At 32.8% G+C, this 20,972-nt stretch overlaps 2 protein-coding genes across 2 annotated transcripts; one reads left to right on the forward strand and one right to left on the reverse strand.

The window, feature by feature from the left end:
• The first annotated feature begins 271 nt into the window (after positions 1 to 271).
• Positions 272 to 12,012, forward strand: LOC139512421 (potassium voltage-gated channel protein Shaw-like). Its single transcript, XM_071300035.1, has 2 exons — positions 272 to 1,012; positions 10,095 to 12,012. Exons 1-2 carry the CDS (start codon positions 503 to 505, stop codon positions 10,950 to 10,952), a joined length of 1,368 nt encoding a protein of 455 aa, XP_071156136.1. The 5' UTR covers positions 272 to 502; the 3' UTR covers positions 10,953 to 12,012.
• Positions 12,013 to 15,315: 3,303 nt separating this feature from the next.
• Positions 15,316 to 19,996, reverse strand: LOC139512422 (carbohydrate sulfotransferase 1-like). The gene is made up of 4 exons (XM_071300036.1): positions 19,918 to 19,996; positions 18,658 to 18,976; positions 18,216 to 18,246; positions 15,316 to 16,187 (listed from the first exon to the last, which is right to left on the reverse strand). Exons 1-4 carry the CDS (start codon positions 19,988 to 19,990, stop codon positions 15,519 to 15,521), a joined length of 1,092 nt encoding a protein of 363 aa, XP_071156137.1. The 5' UTR covers positions 19,991 to 19,996; the 3' UTR covers positions 15,316 to 15,518.
• Positions 19,997 to 20,972: the final 976 nt, after the last annotated feature.

Consider the following 20,972-nt stretch of genomic DNA (forward strand, 5'->3'; position numbering starts at 1 on the left):
TATCGGTAAAATACTGTTGCCTCTAATTTATTATCCCTCGGTTAAAACTACTTTTTTTAATGAAAAAAAAACAAATCAAATCTGTAAAATGTTGGGTGTTTTTTTATTAATCTTCAATATATTTTGGAATTAAATTGCTAGATGGTACAGTTTAACATCAAGAATCTATTTTTGTGATATAAAAGTGATGACGCGTCTATCTTAACGCATACTCTCTATTGCCTTTTCCCTAATGGTCATACATACGTTGACGTAGCTGATACATTTTTCATGTTTCATTAGTCTGTGCAGCTCTCGCCGCTTTCTTTAAAATAGATACATTAACTACAGGTGTCACTGTTTGGTGTCAGGACATTGCTTTTGCTTAGATTAATCAATAAATATTTCATTTGCTTGAGCTGTTAGTGATAGTGCTATTAGCTTGCTCTGTGTTCTAATTAGATAAAATGTCAACGTTGTGTAAGAAGGATCGATACTGTGTGTGTGTTGGTATTTACTAAGAATGGAGGAAGATGAGATAACATTGAATGTTGGAGGGACATTATTTGTTACATTTCGTGAAACTTTAAGTAAATATCCTACTACTAAACTTGGTTCTCTGAATGACAGCTCTCCATATTATCGGAAACGTAAAAATTACTATTTCTTTGATCGTAATCCAGATTTATTTAATACAATCTTAGATTTTTATCGAAATGACATACTTCATTTTCCAAGTCATGTTTGTAGTGGATTGTGGCATCAAGAGTTACGTTACTGGGGACTCTCAGTCAGTGCTATCTCAGAATGTTGTTACTCTACTTATGTTAAATATAGCAATGATGACATAGTTATACAAAATCTTCGTCGAACTTTAGATGAGGGGAGTGAATTCACTCAGGGACATATATCACTGAATATTAGCGATAGCAAAAGTGATTTGGATGTTAGCAATCCTTCCGATCAGTCGCTAAACCTGCGAAGTAAATTCTGGAGATGTCTATCCAATCCACGGTCTTCCACAATAGCACAGGTAATTTTCAATTTAGCAACAAATCAATTGCTTATTCCATTTTGAGCATTATAGTACAAATTACTAAAGATCAAACGATTTGTTAATCATGAGAGACAACGTGTTTTTGTCAGATTAATCATTATTTACTGTTGGTCATACTTAATATTAAGTCAAATATCAAAAATGAAGCTTAGTTGGAAATTTAGCAAACGTAGTTATTAATTTCCAAAGCATTCTAAATTGAAAGTTATTTTTAGACTTGTCTAGAAAAAGCTAAATACGAAATAAGATTCTTCGATTTAAATATCTATTTGAAAAAGTTTAATTTTTTAAGGAAATCTGTCTCTATTTTCCCGCGACTTTAAGTAAAGAAATGTTGGCTATAAACAAATATAAATATTAATGCAACGATGTGTGTATGTCTAATGGTTGCCTGATTTCCTACTTGTATGATTATTTTGCAATGGTAATATATAAAGAGTAGGGGTATTTAGAACTTTGTGTTGCCCCAAAAATGGTTCAAATAGAACTTTTACATTTCCTAAATGTATCAAACTCTTTTCATCATTCCGCTACGAAAAATATTAATCATACTGTATTTTTTCATTTAGAATTGTTTCTAAAACGTGTAGAGATAAATGTTTAAAAATGAAAAATTACCAACGCGCTTTTCTTGATTTGCCTTCTATTAGAATGCTCATATATGAACATTTGCTAGCCAGGAATTTATAAATACGTAGAAACACAAAGGAGCTAGATATGACCAAAATGGAACAAAAAAAAATAGCAAAATTCATCTAAAGATTTGTAACCTGAGTTTCTTAGTAATTTCGAATTTTTTTAAAGGCGATTTAAAAAAAAAAATCTGTTAAAGTCATGTTAGTACCGAATTACTGACTACTGAGCTGATGATACCCCTAAGTACTAACAGCCAACTTGCAGTGATATCTAATAATTTCTAGTAAATAAAATCAATTTAACAAATAACTTTTGTTACAACGCTTTCTAGACGATGAGTGCGCAGAGCAAAAGAATAATAAGGAGATAAGTTAAACTGCCATTGGAAAAAGAGGTCGGACCAAAACCCCGTCTCTTTTTCTCGACTGCGACAGAACGTAATGAGACTAATCACCAAGTGTGGACTTACTATAAACAACATCACGGTTGTGCCTAGTGAAACATCTGATATCCCCTCGTTATTGGTGGGGTTCTTGTTGCACAGTCTTAAAATTTTTACGTAGTGTTTAGTCTTTTCGGCGTGTTTTGTTTTTGCGATGGCGTCGTCAAAAAGTAAAATTATAACAAAAATAACGAACTCCAAGGAAAATGTATCTTTAACGTATGGGTTTCACTTTGAAATCTTAAAGCAATAGGTTATGTCACTTTGCATAATACTATTTCTAAGTGGAAACTATTCACCTCTAAAAGAAGGCAAGTAACATGGATTTAAAGATTTTTGAAGTAATCCTAAATATTAAAGGTATGGTGTAAATGTGCATTATCCTATATCACGATCAAAAAGAATCAATAGGAGCTATAATTTACTGTTTCGACGTGTTGTATGATTTGAATTGGGTTATAAACAGAGTACTGGAGCATGGATAAGACGTGAAAAATGAAGGGCAAAACATTTATAATAGAAAAAAAATACTAGTAGAAAAAATTTCGCAAAGGTAAAAACGTGTAAACCCGCTGCATACGATTGTACCTGTCCTGAGTCAGAAACATGTTTTTCAGTGGTTATCGTTAAAAGTAAACGAAGACGGTTCATGAATAAACACATGAAGTGATGAATGGAACTTTCTTAAAAGTACGAACGTTAGTTGTGAAGCAAGTTCCACTGATTTATTTAACTTTAAACAATGCATTGCAATATTTACTTGGTGTTATCAAGCTGAAAGTAAGAGAGCCGTGATGTAGTGGTTAGTGCATCGGACTACTAACACAAAGGTTCCTGATCGATCCCCGTTTCGGGGGGGGGGGATTTCAGGGGGTGAATTTTTCGGCTCTCCCTTGACACCATTTGCAAGTATGGTCTTGAGAAACGATGTTAACCCGTCGGAAGGGGAGATAAATAGCAGGCCCATGTTAAGAGATAGCCATATATTTTACATGTAAAAGAAACTCTTGTAGATTTCGAAAAAGAGCAGGCTAATGCTGCTACAAGGTAGCACTCGCACCCGCAAAGTGGAAAGGGATTAATATAAGTTTCAATAACTTGTTTCCCAATCCACTATAATTAATATGTTTAAATTAAGATGAAAGTACTAAATCATGTACAAGGAAAGTTTAAAGTACATATATTTATAATTGAAGCTATGTAACGACTAAAATAATGTCTATCTCGCGTTAATATAATATAACTAAAAGCTTACTGTGATAATTCTCGTCATTAAGAAAAAACAACATAACTGTGATATAATACACTAGAAATGTACATAATACTCGAAAACACTTAACATTACTCAACATCTGCAACATCCAAGGGTTAACTAGAGAGGAAATAAGAAAGAAAGGAATGTTGGTTAACAGTACATAAGCAATCTATCGTAAAAGAAAAACCAACAATACCATGGAAAAAAATGAAAACGACTAAAAGATCATCACCGGGCGGTCCACAAAATACTAAATATTGAGCAACACAAATCCAACCATTGATGCTACCGTTCCACATATTACACCCATCTGGTTACTCTTAGCAAGTACAATTTCAGTGAAAAATCTACCTCTAGCTCTGTGATAACATAATCGAATAAAAGATGCGTGAATTAAGAGAGTCGTATTGTAGTGTTTAGTGCATCGGACTACTAACACAAACGTTCCTGGTTCGATCCCCGATCCGGGGAGAATATTCCAAGGACTGAATTTTCGGCTCTAGCTTGACACCATTTGCGAGTATATATGGGTTGCATTAACGTGTTCCCCAATCCACTATAAATAAATATGTTTAAACTAAATTGTTGCATCATCCGTGGGTATCTGCGACACAGATAATTAGTAACGTTCATCTTAATCTTGATGGCGTTGTCTTTGGACTTTAAATTTAACATTAGATTTAGAAACTTACTCGAGAATATCCATCCTGTATCAAGTAAAATAAGATATGTAAAAACGCAAGTTCATTCAAATCGTATAAAGTTATATTCCATTACTGCAACACGTGTGAAATATCGTAATAAACGAGTCATAGTAGTGGAATCTGTTTCTCTAATGATTTTATTCTTCACTAATCTTTCAAAGATTTGCAGAAGATTGTGTTCTTAATATGTGACGTCAGCAGGCATGGTCGCCTTTTGTCAGATTGTCAGAACGTAACAATAGGTCTAACCAATAAATTTGACGTCATATTAACATTTCGACCAAACATTTGCTGAAAACAGATATCTAACTTAAACTGTTAAAAGAGGAGCATTTTTTTTCTCACATCGATCAAGAAATGTGAAAATAGCAAAGACATTAGAGAAATGTAATAAAATATTTAAAAGTCGATTTATGCGATCAAATCGTGCGTCGTGCCTTTTTATAACTTTTACAGAAAATACCGCAATTCAAAATGCTTTATTTTGAAATTTCCTCTTTAATTATATAAAAATGGCGATAAGGCTGATCTTTAATGTACGGTAAAATTTGTCATTTATGACATATTTATGTACTTCATAGTAACATAAGATATGACAATATTCTGCTGTCTAAAGATTTACAAGAATATAATTAGTTGCTCGAAGTCACGGGAAGATTGTAAATGTAAAATGCACGTTGTGTGAAAGAGTTATAGTCTTTACTTTGAACTAAACGACGTTTTTTGTTAAATGTACAAAGTTAATAGTAGTATATGTATCAAATAGTCGGTATAATATATACATAATACATAGCTCGTCTCACCGAGGATTTGTATATCTTACTATTCAAATCCTTTGTCTCACCCATATAACGTTGACCGACCTTGTATTGACAATAATAAGTCAATGAAGGCCTGTTTATTATGTATCAGTAAAATTAGACGACACTCTATTCATGTATTGAAAAAGTAACAGTTTAAATCAAACTAAACTAAAGACCGAATAATGACGTTGATAATATCAAACAATATCTCAGGACATTATTGCGTGGAATGTAAAAAGAACTTTAATTATAGAAAAAAATGTCATCGTTGTCCTTTATTGCAAAAGATTGACTATCAAGCATCGATCACATATCAAATGCAAGAAGTATGAACGAGTAACACCCTATATTCAAATATCGGCAATAAAAACCTCATGAATTTTGAATCAAATGTCATTATAGCGCCTGTCATTGGAGATTATACGCTTCACAAACAATTCAACACCAGTTCTAATAATCACTGAATAAATTAACGAATATCAACTAACTCGAAATACCACAATTATAAATTGTCATACAAAGCTTTAATAAATAGTGCCCTTCGTGAAACATAACTTGCTATATTTCCCTCATGCATTTATTATTTATGATATTGTTATAAACCCCAAACTAACATTTTCTATGAAAGTCGATTACTATTTCTAAGTATTACTTTTAATCAGTTACAATCTGTTTATGATTCAGGGATGTTCGGTGTCATCAAAATTAGGATTATAGTTGATATCGAACAAAGATGTAAAAATCCAATACTCCAAGAAAATTTAAAGAAAACTTCGACTTACTTAATTAACATCCTTGCAATACTAGTCAAATGATCAATAATATTGACACATATAAACACAATAAATAATTCAATCTTAAATGTCTGCAAAACAAATCGCATTTATTGGTGTTTTGAGTTTCTATCTATTTCTTAGAGCAAATGGTTCAATGTACTTCAAACATACTCAATACCATCACAGTTGCACATGTACCAAGATTACAGTTTTGCATTTTCGCCAGACGTGCGGTTTGTCTATCAAAGACACATCGGTGACGCTCGAATAAAAGTTAAAAAGACCATATAAAGTACTCTAAAATGTTTACTTCAAATACTTCAAATAACCACATGAGAGAATGGACGATTTCGATCTTTGTTGATATGAATAATTGATAATTTCTGTTCATAAGAACAATGAATGGTGTCTATAATTGCTTTTTTTTTTCATTAAAATTCAAAAATACGTTAGTGGAACTTTATCATGAATAGTCACATGGGAATATTTATACAATATATAACTATTTATATGTATTTATATTATTCTTAGATAAACCTGAATAATTGGGTTATTACAAAACCAGTTTAAACCATCCAAGGTAATGATTGGGTTCTTGCAAAACCAGTTTAAACCAACCATAATGGAAGATTGGGATCTTGCAGAACTATTTTAGACCTATCAGAAATCAATATGTCATCAAAGATCTGGAATATAGTCAACGGATTGTCGTAGCTATTAAAAGAATTTATTCGCATGGGAATATGTTTATTGTTGATAAAGTATTAAATCTAGGGGATTATTAGTGCTTGTCAAAGGATGAAAACACTCACATGTATCTTATATTCAAAGCTATAGGTGTTCCTATTAATTCAATCATGTCTTTTGATGGCTACATTTTTGTACCTCTCTATCTATAACCCACATATACTTTTTTTTCATATTTATAAACTAAAATTGATATGGATTTGGTGGTCATAAAAGAATTGTACTTTATCTAACACTTAGTTTGTTTATTTTTTTAGTGATTAGGATTATAGAACAATGCTCACTGCTGTATTTTTGACATTTTTACGTATTATGTCTGTCTGTTTTGTTCACGCATCGCTGTCTATAATATGGAAAATGATGCGACTGTCATAAATGTGAGAGGTTTAAATAGCTATAAAACCAGGTTCAGTCCACTATTTTCTACATAAGAAAATGTCAGTACCAAGTCAGGAATATGGCAGTTGTTAATCATTCGTTTGATGTTTGATCTTTTGATTTTGCCTTTTTGATAGGGACTTTCCGTTTTGAACTTTCCTCAGAGTTCAGTATTTTTGTGATTTTACTTTTTACAGAAAACACGAATTTTTCAGTGTTTGTGTACGAAAGTTACTGTCACTGTAAGTTCTCCAAAAATTAAAAAGTCTACGTTTGTATCATGCAGGTATCCAAGATCCACGCTAATACTTGCATTACATATGTGTAACAATAGGGTACGATTGCTAAAATGAAAACTATCCTTCATGAACCAAATACCGCTTTCATTTTTCAAAATTCTATTTCAGTAAAAGATAATTTTCTAAAAGAAAAATTGTCATACCATCGAATGCACTAAGTATAACCTTCGAGAAGAATTGAAATGTAACATATTATTCGTATTTTGAAAAAAAACGAAAAATTACGGTTGTTAATGGTTGAATTGAAACTTTATACCTACCTAACAATTTCATGCACATATATTACAATTTAAAACAAAATACAATCTTTGCTTCATAGATATCTACTTTAATTTAACTTTTCTGCCTCCAAAACATTGATTCGGCAGTTAAGAGAAAGTTCATTTTTTTCATTTTTTGCACAGTGGCAGATATGAGTCTTTGACGTCGCAATCCCACATAGTCCCTACGATGGTCGTAGATGCAAAAGTTAGGCGTAAGATCTCAGGGGTACATGCAAACTCAAAAGTCGGAAATAAACTGAAAACGCCATGGATAAAAAAGGGGAAAGATCACAAAGATAAAAAGTACAAAAAACACAACATAGAAAACTAAATAACATGGCATTTAAGGGAAAAGACCAAAAGACAAACAGTACACAACACACAACATAGAAAACTTTAAAGACTGAGCAACACGAACGCCATCAAAGACTGGGAGTTAACTCAGGTGCTCCGGAAGGATGAGCAAATCCAGCTCAACATGTTGCACCCGTAGTGTTTCATGCTCATGTAAATACAAACCCGTAATAAATATAATTTGGTAGGTCATATTCAAGGGTATTAGAACCGTCGTTATCGGTGAAAGAGATATTTCATAACGCTCAACCAACTCGTGTGATGGCGTCTGTAAAATTGCGAAGGGATCATTTTAACTTCATCATTTGGAACTCTTGGTTTTATAGCTTCCGAGTGAGCAGAATATAATTTATCAAGGAAATCATGATAGGACATACAAGCCCAGGAATATCGTATCAACTTGGAGATTACTTCATATAAAGGCGCTGACAGAATGTAAATGGACCGCAACTATAGCCTAGGTCACCGTATTACCAATGAGCAACACTCATTCCATGTACATTGTAGTTAGCTATAAAAGGTCCCAACATGATAAAATATTAAATACATCAAACAAACAAGCTAACGGCTAGATTTATGTTGAAAACAATGAACGAAAACAAATATATAATGTATACCTTAAATCAGTAGAATACTACTACTTAATTAGGTAATTAATTTCTGCAAAAGTAAACCTCAAACATTTCATCTATGATCATCTATAATTGTTAAAATTGTGTGAAAGAAAAAAAGACCGATAAAATTACAGTATTTTTATCATGTCTATGAAGACTGTAAACAACCATATTTCATATTTTCAAAAACAGTCATTACAGCAAACTGAACACATAGATCAAAATTGTTGGGCAGAAAAACGTAGAGTTTTAGACATTGTTTTCCTTCCGATTTACGTTTTCAAGATCAGCGTTACATATTTGATAACCTGTTCATTTTGCTTTTGGTCCAATGTTATTTGATGGTTTTCTAAGATTAGAAAAAACTTATAGAATTATGATGTACAATCTACAATCGATTGAACAATTTTGTACCTCTTTATCAAATGTTGTTTTCTCTTTTTCTGAAGTATATCATTAAACATTTATCATCAAACATTCAGAACCATCCATTCGGAAGACAACATTGAATATTTATCATCAAATCAAACATTCGGAACCATCAGTTCGGAAGATTTGCGTGACGACTCTCGTTAGATCTGCTGTGTAATCGATTTCAATTTTCTGATGTTAGAACAACAAATAAAACGGTAGCAGTTAAATGTTTTCTGTAATAAAAATGTTCATCAAAATAATCAAGCTATAATCATCATCTAAATTGCTAGAGTAAATAATGGAAAAATGTAATAGAAGATGTCCTTGGGTATTTCCTTTATCGATCTTATATAAAAAGATATTTTATATCTGTGTGCCATAATAAAATATTACCATTTGACACAATTGTTTGACTTTATGTACGTCGTTTTTATTCGGATGAGTCGGTTAGTTTAAACATAATTTATTTATTTATTGTGGATTGGGAAACAAGTTATTGCAACTTATATCAATCCCTTTCCACTCTGCAGGTGCGAGTGCTGCCTTGTATCGGCTTTAGCCTACCCTTTATCAAAATCTACAAAGGTGTCTTTTACGTGCAAGAAATATGGCTCTCTCTCTCTTAAAATGTGTCAGCCATTTATCGTCCCCTCCCGACGGACTATCATTGTTTCTCAAGACCATACTCGCAAATGGTGTCGAGGGAGAGCCGAAAATTCAGTTCCTGAAATTTTCTCTCCGTAACGGGGATCAAACCAGAAACATATGTGGTAGTAGTCCGATGCGCTAACCACTACACCACGGCTCTCCCTATGATGAGTCGGTTGATGGTGGGTGATGCGATCACTGGTATACGATTCAAGATATTTATTATCATTTCTGGTATCCTTAATATACAGTCATGATTGTCAATTAACAGAGCATGTTAACTAGCGGTCAATACTCGTGACTTTTAACTGCAGTTTTCAACCATTTCATTGACTAGCAAAGTCCAATAAAGGTCACGTTGAAAAAGTTAACTATAAAACATGGATCTTTAATACATTAAAAAAAAAAGTAAAGCGAAAACGAAACATATAAAGTGTATATATTTTTTAAACGAACGTATTGTTTTCAGGATTAAGACTTTTTTCAAAACTCCCCAAAAGTATCAAAAACAAATCTGATTGCGTTCTTAGAGAAAAGAAAGAACGTGATCAGGAAAACAAACAGGTTAAGAAACTAGGTCGGTTGGAAAAACTTGCAATGGTGGCAAAATACATAAGAAAATGCATCAGAGGACATAAATTACCTGTTAAAAAATCATACATTTAAGAAATTATGCCATATTTGTTGAAAACATTAGTATAATTTTGGCCTTTTTTGTATTTCAGATTTACAACTGTCTATATTTCCTGATGGTATTTTTATCTGCTTTGCTTGCCATATTTCATACGATTCCGGAGCTGCGATCAGGTGATCGGGACTTTAACACAGATTTGAATAGAACGGAAATATATGCTGTTCTTCGTATCAATACAAACAACCGGAAGGAGGTAGATATGGGTACCAAGGAATTTCCATTATGGATGATAATTTTAGATTTGCTACTGGCAGGGTTTTTCTCCGTTGAACTATTTGTACGTATTTTGATTTGTCCAAACAAAAAAGAATTCTTTAGAGATTGGTTAAACATAATGGATGTGATTCTGTTTGTAGCTATTTGTATACGTTTTACAATCGAACAAAATCCTGAGTGGTTTTTATTATCATATGACATCGTCATACTATATGGAGTTACATACAGCGTGACAGTCTTTCGTCTCTTCCGATTTTTTCGATTAGCAAGACAATTTAGTGGTCTTTACGTTTTGTTGTTAGCTTTAAGGTCAAGTTGGAAAGAATTTATTCTTCTTTTCTGTACCGTTTTATTATTTGCTCTTTTATTTGCCAGTTGTATATTCTATGCAGAATATAGAGAACCAACAACTTTCCCACATATGCTCAGTGGTCTTTGGTGGGCCATTATCACCTTGACAACCGTTGGTTACGGGGATCACGTGCCAAAGTCAGCTGGTGGTCAGCTCATTGGATCCATGTGCGCAACTTGTGGAATTATAGTTCTCGCAATGCCGGTTGCCATGATTGTTGCTAACTTTAACGACTATTACCAAAAGAATAAAGACCGTGAAAAATTCAAGGAGCTTTATGATTTTGAACAAAAACGAAAACTTGTAACGCTGGACATGTAGTAAAGCTCCAAATGGACATGTTTTATTCAATGTAGATCAAAAATAGATTTTGAATTTAGACTCTAAAAAGCTTCAATGATAAGGAATTGAATTCGATGCTCACGACATGTGTCGAGAATTTCATATTAAGAATACACGATTTTTGTATTTTATCTCATTTAGACAAATTACCAATCTAATAAAAACCGATCTCTCATCGCTCCCGTTTTCTGATATGTCGCGTGGGAGATCTAACGAAACCCGCTTTGAGGTCACATATGAGCTAGAAGGGAAATAAAGGGTTTATGTATTAATGGAATGATTAAATACCACAATTCGATTAAAACGCAATACCCTTACTAAAAGAACAAAAGGGTTCATATTTTTTGTTTCACTATAGTGATTTTCGCCGATTATATGGAGTGTTTAAGCAAATGGGAATACTTGAAAACACTTGAAAACACTCTCATACAATTTTACACCCATTTTTTACGAGATTAAGAATTCTTTTATGAATATAAATTGTTTGAAAGATCACCGCTTATGATTAATGATGTGCTAAATATTACATTTTTTGTTTGAATCTTTAATGTGTTGAAACGAAATTACAATATATCAGATGCAAATGCTGTGTCGAGTAGATTTCGAGTATATTAATCTATATACAGTGCTTTATTACCATTACTTCCAATATCATGACATTTACATGTAAATAATTATCAATATTTTTTTGTTTCATCTTAATATGTCGGGATGAAAGTAACATTTTCTACTCTTGTTATAGTTATATAATATACACTAATTGATTTATAATATGTATAAACCTTGTGCATAAAAATGTGTATTCTTATTCTAATACTAAAAATAACATAACTAATACAGTGTATATGTGTAACTATGTGATTTCAATGTGATATGTTTGTACTAACCATGTATTATAACTCAAGAGATATTCTTGATTTTCAAGGGCGTAATAATTTTTTATTTCCACCACCTTTTTTTACTTCTCCGGCATACTCTGTATATATTTAACATAAGAAGATGTAAAAAATATCAATTGCCAATGAAATTAGTAATACCCGTCTGAACGAGTAAAGAAGACAGTATGACCTTCAACAATGATCAACATCCGTACCACATAGTAAGATAAGGAGGGCTGCGGCATGGCAAAATGTAAAACAATTTAAAATAAAAAAAAAAAATAAACAATCATAAATCATTTAAACAAATAAAATTATGAAACATAAAGGCCAACAACTACCGACACTAGAATAGAGGTGTCGGACTGAGGACAAACACATACTGAAAATGGCGGGTTCGAAATAATTTAATCTTAGTTTGTATCATTACATGTATAACCTCGTTTGAAAGAGAGCCATATAGCAAAATACTTCGACGAAAAGACTCATTTAATTTATTGTCTTTAAACATTCGACCTCACTTGGACATTAATCATTGTTTTCCTTTGGTATCCCCCACCAAAGAAATCTATTAGAGTAAATATTTTATTTCTATTTGTTTGGCCTGCAGATTTTTTATCCATTCAAAATAACATTGAGTTGTCTTTCTTGGTGCTCCAATATTTCCAAATGCATGGTTACCTATTTCAAAACGTTAGAATAGTGGTGCTAGGTTGTAAGGATTCAAGATATTTTTATGATTACAAGAATTATCCTAAAATATCACTGGTTTTTTTAATCACACTTACGTTTAAATGAAAATAAGGTTTAATGTAGGATACCACATACATAGGTAGTCAAGGTCGTTAAAAAAACCTCAATAATAAGAGTCCAAAACAAAAAAAAAGATAATAATGCATTAGTAAAATTTTTATAACAAAACTTATATATCCGAAGAATAATAATGACAAACCCGTATTATTGCCTTAGTGGGTTTTTTTTTATACATTTAATACTTAATATATATATATATATATATGCGTCTCTATGTCGCTATGGCTCCATATAAATGTATAATATTGATAAAATGCTTGAATTTCAAGTGTTTGTTTCACACTGTTTGTTTACTGTTGAATTTTTAAAGTTAATAATATCATGCATGTTAGTACTTTTAAATTGTTTGTTAATGTTACATTTTATACTTTGATAAAGAACACAATTAACTAAGATGCACTTTTTATGTTAAAGTTGTACCTCATTAAATAGTTAAACTGGATGGTTTCCTTTTTACTTATTTAAAAATAAAGGAATTGGAGAATGGTTAACAATGAGACAACACTATCCACAAAAGGATGTGAGCAATTACAGGCAACCGTTCGGCCTTCAACAATGAGAGAAACACCTATACCGTCAGCTATAAAAGGTCCCGATAATTTATATAAATATACATATATATAGGAAAATGTGGTATGAGTGCCAATGAGACAACTCTCCTTCCAAGTCACAATTTAAAAAAGTAAACCATTGTAGGTTAAGGTACAGTCTTCAACACAGAGCCTTGTCACACACCGAACAAAACGCTATAAAGGGCCCCCAAAAAAATACTAGTGTAAATCCAAACCATTGAAACGGGCTAACCAACGGTCTAATCTATATAAAATAACAAGAAATGAGAAAACACAATTTCATACAATAATATAATTGTCTGTGAACAGTCTTTATCTATTTTAAGGTTAAAATAAAGCAAAAGCAAAATTTGTATTCAACAATATTCATTCAGTCAAATTAATATTTGATTAGTTACTGGCATGTCAGTTAACTGCTAGTAGTCTGTTGTTATTTATGTATTATTGTCATTTTGTTTATTTTCTTTGGTTACATCTTCTGACATCAGACTCGGATTTCTCTTGAACTGAATTTTAATGTGCGTATTGTTATGCGTTTACTTTACTACATTGGTTAGAGGTATAGGGGGAGGGTTGAGATCTCACAAACATGTTTAACCCCGCCGCATTTTTGCGCCTGTCCCAAGTCAGGAGCCTCTGGCCTTTGTTAGTTGTGTATTATTTTAATTTTAGTTTCTTGTGTACAATTTGGAAATTAGTATGGTGTTCATTATCACTGGACTAGTATATATTTGTTTAGGGGCCAGCTGAAGGACGCCTCCGGGTGCGGGTATTTTTCGCTACATTGAAGACCTGTTGGTGACCCTCTGCTGTTGTTTTTTACTTGGGCGGGTTGTTGTCTCTTTGACACATTCCCCATTTCCATTCTCAATTTTATTTACTTGTATATTATATTAAAACTTTAAATTTCAGATTGACCATTTTCGCCCTCCCGAACAAACAGATGAAACAAAGCGGTAAAGGATCAATACATATAACAAGAGGCTGTCACAACGACAGCAAACCGGATTTATTAATATTTATCTGTGTCCTGGCAATATCACAAGAACCATTACTGATGAATGGTGAAAGTGAAAATCGTCAATATCAAATTTGACCTCCATTTTGTCATCAGTATCAACATCTTAAAATTTAAAAAGCTTATAATATTAGATTGAATGGTTCATGAGTAAATGCAACAACGTGAATGGAAACGCCATTTCACAAACTTTCAAGAACCATAACTCCTGAACGGTAAAAGTCAAAATCGAGATTATTGAACTTGACCTCTAATTTGCCATCAGTAACAACATATAAAAATTTCAAAAGCTTTGGTTGAATGGTTCATGAGAAAATGCAGGGACACGACTGGAAACACCATTTTTCAATCTTTCAAGAACCATAACTCCTGAACGGTAAAAGTCAAAATCGTCATTATTGAACTTGACCTCTATTTTGTCATCAGTAACAACATATTAAAATTTGGGAAGCTTTGGTAAAACAGTTCATGCGTAAATGCACGGACACGACTGGAAACACCATTTTTCAATCTTTCAAGAACAATAACTCCTGAACGGTAAAAGTCAAAATCGTCATTATTGAACTTGACCTCCATTTTGTCATCAGTAACAACATATTAAAATTTGGGAAGCTTAGGTAGAACAGTTCATGCGTAAATGCACGGACACGACTGGAAACTCCATTTTTCAATCTTTCAAGAACCATAACTCCTGAACGGTAAAAGTCAAAATCGCCATTATTGAACTTGACCTCCATTTTGTCATCAGTAACAACATATTAAAATTTGGGAAGCTTAGGTAGAACAGTTCATGCGTAAATGCACGGACACGACTGGAAACTCCATTTTTCAATCTTTCAAGAACCATAACTCCTGAACGGTAAAAGTCAAAATCGCCATTATTGAACTTGACCTTCATTTAGTTGTCAGTAACAACATATTAAAATTTTAAAAGCTTTGGTTGAACGGTTCATGAGTTAATGCACGGACAACATTTGATTGCCGCCCGCCCGCCCGCCCGCCAGCCGTACATCCCCAAATCAATAACCGACATTTTTGTCACAAAAATCCGGTTAAAAACACATCATTAACTTTCACTAAAAGTTTTAGTTGCAGCGAGTATACTTTGCAAACTAATGAAAAAATAACCACCTAAGAATTGTCTAATTGTAAATCGGACTAGTACACAATATCTTATTTATGCGTAAATGATTTCCCTAGCAACCTAAATAAACTGCTAGTTTTTTCCACTATTAGTCACGTGATATGCCACTTTCTCAAGACGTTATACGGGATAGCCGAGTTGTTTATAAACATTTCTGCACGATATGTCAATAATTTTCCTGTCTTTCTTTGACAGTTCTTTTCTCCATTTTACTGCTGTCGCATACCCATCTGATCGGAAAGCGGAATTCCATATTTTATCCTCCTTTTCACTTCTATTTCCCATCTTAGAAATAAAATTTTGATATTCTTTTGATACGTTGACATCTAAAAATTTGAATAAATGTCTTGCGCTTTTCAGTGGATATTTGGCTACAGCTTCGTATGCTACAGTGAATATTCTTTCAGGGTATTTTTCCTTTAAATCAAATATGTTTTTCGAATCAATATCCATTTTTTTACAAACGGCAAAAGCTATATCTTCAGTTGTATTAAAATCTTTCCACGCCCCCGCAGATGCGTGAACAGGGACTTTTATTCTTGAATTAATAATGCCCCTTGGATCCCTGTATAAATATATCACTTTAAGCTTTGAGTTCTTAACTAATAAATGTTCCACTAAGTCTCCTGCAATACGCAAAACTTTGGCTAATCGAAGTTGCGACCGGAGACAATGCATTTGACGAGTCTCTTTCCGGTTCCATTTCTTACCTCCGAAAATTCGCTGCCACTGCCTGGTTCCATTCAATACACTATCTGCACACTGATACACTAATGTTATTTGATCTAAATATTCAGGGGCGTAGCTAGGCAATTTTGATGTGTACGCAATGCCGGAGAAGGAAGTCTTGCGACAGGGGGTCTGGGGGCCACTCAAGAAGCTCTGGGGGTAAATGGTGCAAAATCCTGCATTCTCGCAATTTCCGAGGACTTAAAATGACCTCATAGAAATCTTACTTTTAGGAGAAACAAGTCAAACTTTGAAATAAATAATCAGAGAAAAACAAAGAAACCCGTACTGTTGGCTTAACAATTTGTTTTTTTCCCTTATGTGTAGTGGGTTAAAATGGCTTGATTAGGTATATTTTATTTGTTACCTAATCATGCTGAACCCACTTTACATTAGAAAACAAACTAATTTCTAAGCCAACACTGTGCAACTTAAATGGTATTTTTTTTTATTGAGAAAATACATAAATAACAAGAATGTGTCCCCAGTACACGAATGCCCCACTCGCTCTATCATTTTCTATGTTCAGTGGACCGTTAAATTGGGGTAAACCCTCTAATTTGGCATTAAAATTAAAAAGATCATATCATAGGGAACATGTATACTAAGTTTGAAGTCGATTGGACTTCAACTTCATCAAAAACTACCTTGACCAAAAACTTTAACCTGAAGCGGGACAGACGGACGAACGAACGGACGGACGAACGAACGGACGGACGAACGAATGGACGGACGAACGAACGGACGCACAGACCAGAAAACATAATGCCCCTCTACTATCGTAGGTGGGGCATAAAAATTCGAATCACATATATCTTTATGTTTTATTTTATGAGTGAACAAGCAGTGTTTTTCAGCTTTTGTTTTTCTCTCAAAGTTAATTCTGAAAAATCAATGCCCATTTCCTTTCTTTTTTTCTACTAAAGATGTCCAAAACCGTGCCTGCTTTAAAAAAAATTCTCGGTATATGTTCAAAAGACCGAGTTCAGATAAACGATTCGTTTTCATTGTATTTCTCAAGTAGGTCTTCACTCTTCTCATGGTACTAAAAGACCGTTCTGCCGTTGCAATCGAGACCGGCATACGACGGACGGACAGACGGATGCACAGACCAGAAAGCACAATGCCAATCTATTGTCGTAGGTAGGGCATAACAAAATCAAATCATTTTTTTTTGTCTGCCTACTTCCCGAAAAAAAAGTGTTTTTTTATTCAAATTAGGATTACGGAAAACCAAAACTTTAATACTGAAAGCATGGAAATACGCACATTTATTTAAATTTATTATCGTAGGTAGGGCATAACAAAATCAAATCATTTTTTTTTTGTTCAACAATATTAAATAAAATTTAAGATAAAATTCAAAAAATTTGCTAGTTAGTAAAGGTTAAAAAGGGTAGTAAAGGGTGGGGTTGGGATGGTGGATCAGCCTACTTCGCGATTTCTTTTATTCAAATTAGGATTACGGAAAACCAAAACTTTAAAACTGAAAGCATGGAAAATACGCACTTTTATTTAAATTTGGGAACATGTAACTTGTTGAACGAAAAAGGCACCCGTCTTGCACTAAAATTAAAAAAAGTGAAAACACGTTGAACGTCAAATGAAAAAAAAGGTGAATACAGTTGCACGAAAATTACCCTTTACCACCCCCGTTAAACTTAAGTTGGACTAGACTGTTTAAGACTTATACATACCTCATAGGAAATTCATAAGAATGAATTGATGTCCATGGTCTCTTAAGAATGTCATATTTTATTTCATCAGTTATTTTGGAATCTTCAGAAAAGATGTCAGGGTAAGGAGGCATAGAAGACGTAACAATTGTGTTTTGACACACGGAGGACTTAGCCATTTTAATTTTTTTGCATCAGCAACATAATTACGATGCTGGTTTCGTAAATGAAAAGGGAAGACTAGTTTTCGGAACGGAATATAGCTACAAAGTGATCATTAACATATTTGTGTATTTTTTTATTAACTTCATCACTTTAGTTTTGTTCTTACTAGATTTACCATATTTTTATTTTTGTGAAATTTTCGATGTGTACGCAACTGCGTTTTTGCGTACGGGTTGCTACGCGCCTGATATTTATTCATAATATTCGTGTTAACCGGCCTGAAAAAAATATAGAAAACGTGTTTATGACATTCGAAAAAAAAGGGAAATTATAAAAGCACAAGCTTTGCCCGAAATTAAATTGATTTCAACAGGAAGATATTAATCTCAAATTACACAGTTAAAGTTAAATTGTTTTGAGCGAATTTTTCGCTAACGCTCAGGATAAAATTCGAATATCACGGCCCAGGCCATGTGTAAATTTCCAACAATATATGGCTTCCATGAATTATTTCTTAATTTATAATATTTACCACACCACATTCTTTTGACAAGATAAAAGTGTTTGTATTTTTCTTAGCAATCTCTACCTTTGTTTTTTTTTGTAACTGAAAGCGTTAATAACCAACACTGTTATTAACTTAAAAAATACCACAAATAGGTCTAACAGTGTAACTTTGTCTTTCCTACCTGCAAGAGGGGGTATTGAATTCACACACCGATCCATTTCTGCAGTATTGGTGACGTGTTTCTTCGTCGAACAGAGGTTCGTAGAAATAAAACGAATTCTTATGATGTCCAAGCATGTGACCTACGTACGTTGATCCTCCTCGTGCATATGCTAATAACATCACGTCACTTTTCTCATCTAAATTCTTTTCTATGAAAGGTGTTTCGTATATTCTTTTTTCTGGCATTCCAACTTTCTGGAAATTCTTGAATGCTATAACGCTTTTTGTCCTTGATGAATTGTATGAAATGACGTCTACATATAAATTGAAAATATTATCTGAAATATAACAGCTTGACACTTAGTATGAGGAATATAGAACTTACTACATATACATGTCAATCTAATTAAAAACCGATCTCTCATCGCTCCCGTTTTCTGATAAATTAAATCACAAAAATTAGTTGGGAACGTGCTACGAAAAAAATGCTACTATCGATAAGACTTCGAGGTTCAACATTGAATGCAGATAATATGTAGCTACGATGTCTTATATCATACATTATTTATAATAGCTAGGGTTTATTACATTCATTATTAAAACAAAGTAAAGAAGTGTGAATAAAACAATCAAAGTACTGAAGTACTGAACATCGAATGATCTCAAGCTCTGGTGGATGTCGCAAGTACTCGTTTAAGAAAATAAACATAATATCTCTATACCTGGTAGTAAGGTTGAAGTACATAGACATATGTTTTATGAGACTAATTCCTGCGTGGATGATGTTAAATGAGAGGAAAGTATACCTCACCGTATAACTATAACTTTAATATTGTAGTGGTATAATCATTTGTTATTTATCCTTATTTATTTAGTAAATTACTACACAACATACGACAAGGAAAGATATTTTGCACTCGATTATATCCGCGAAATTATACAAAATACGTTATATGTAATCAGACAAAAGCTCAAGGGACCTGCGCTGAATTTTCTGTGGCAACATAAAACCAATATGACCTCTCAAGGCCACATCTGATGAAAAAAGGATAAACGCTATGTGTCCAACAGATATTATTTAAAAACAATTGTGGAAACATTAAAATTTTGTGCATGTACAAAGGGATCTTAGTGACAGTTTGATTTACAAAACATATAGCAAATGAATACCGGATGCCACTTACATGACAGTGAATTCATCTATATACAGTCTAGGAATAATATTTAGATTGAAAGAAGAAATATTTACAAGGTGTACCGTAGTAGCATTGATACTAACCAGATTCCATGAGTATAAACAGTAAAATGAAAAAAATCCTAAAAATATACTTGTGCCGCATCCATGGCGTCATTTCTGAAAGGAAATAAATTTGTATTAAAAAATTAAGTATAATTTACAAGCCGGTCTGTTTTTTAATATTTTTATGGTCCGCTGAACTAAAATAAACTAACACATGTTCATTTGATGATGCAGGTCACAGATGTGACACTTTATGTTTCAAAATCAATCATAAAAATATACATCTATAACTATAATTAAATGTACATACATTACATTATAAGTACCATAGATGATACATATAAGAAATGAATTTTGTTTAAGTTATGCGTTTTTAGGATCCACCAGAAAAGCTTGTCGTCAAGTACTTTTATTAAACATGATTTGTATTCGAACACACCTACTCTGTTGTTATGACTCATTAGAACGGTATTTCACTTGACCCAATTAATCTTTTAGTGTTATTTTTTTTTTTAATGTTATTGCTTCAACCAGCAGTCTGAATATATATATATATATAAACAAAAATATAATCTTAAGAGTGATGATGTAGCAAATAGTTTTCTTTTATACGTTTTCACATCAAAATAGTCTGCTCAAACACGCCTGAATCTAGAAATATAAAAGTGTACTCGACTTTCTCTTTTCGGTTAATTTATTGACATTTTGCCGGAGGCAGAGTGCAAAAGATAATTCTGTTATCACGGGTAGTAAGGTCGTCATATCGAGGAGCGTTTAGTACAGTGATTTTGTCATAATTTGGTTAAGTTGGTCATGGATAAGTTATGTTATTTCCCAAAACAATTGCCTCAGTTCTTCTCAAATGAGCAAATAAAAAGCAAATTAAATGTTTGAATCTATATTGTAAGTCAAACTATCTGAATTGAAATTGTTGTTTTTAAGAACTTAACGCAGGATAAGCAAAATATCTAAATTGGTATTGTTTGGTTAAGCGATTGACATGGTTCAGTTATGGTTCTAGAAATTCGTCATGGTTTTGGTTACATTTGTCATGGTTTGGATCCAAATGAATACATATGTGTGGCACCTTAATT

Source organism: Mytilus edulis, chromosome 2 (genome assembly GCF_963676685.1).
Source record: "Mytilus edulis chromosome 2, xbMytEdul2.2, whole genome shotgun sequence".
NCBI lineage: Eukaryota > Metazoa > Mollusca > Bivalvia > Mytilida > Mytilidae > Mytilus > Mytilus edulis.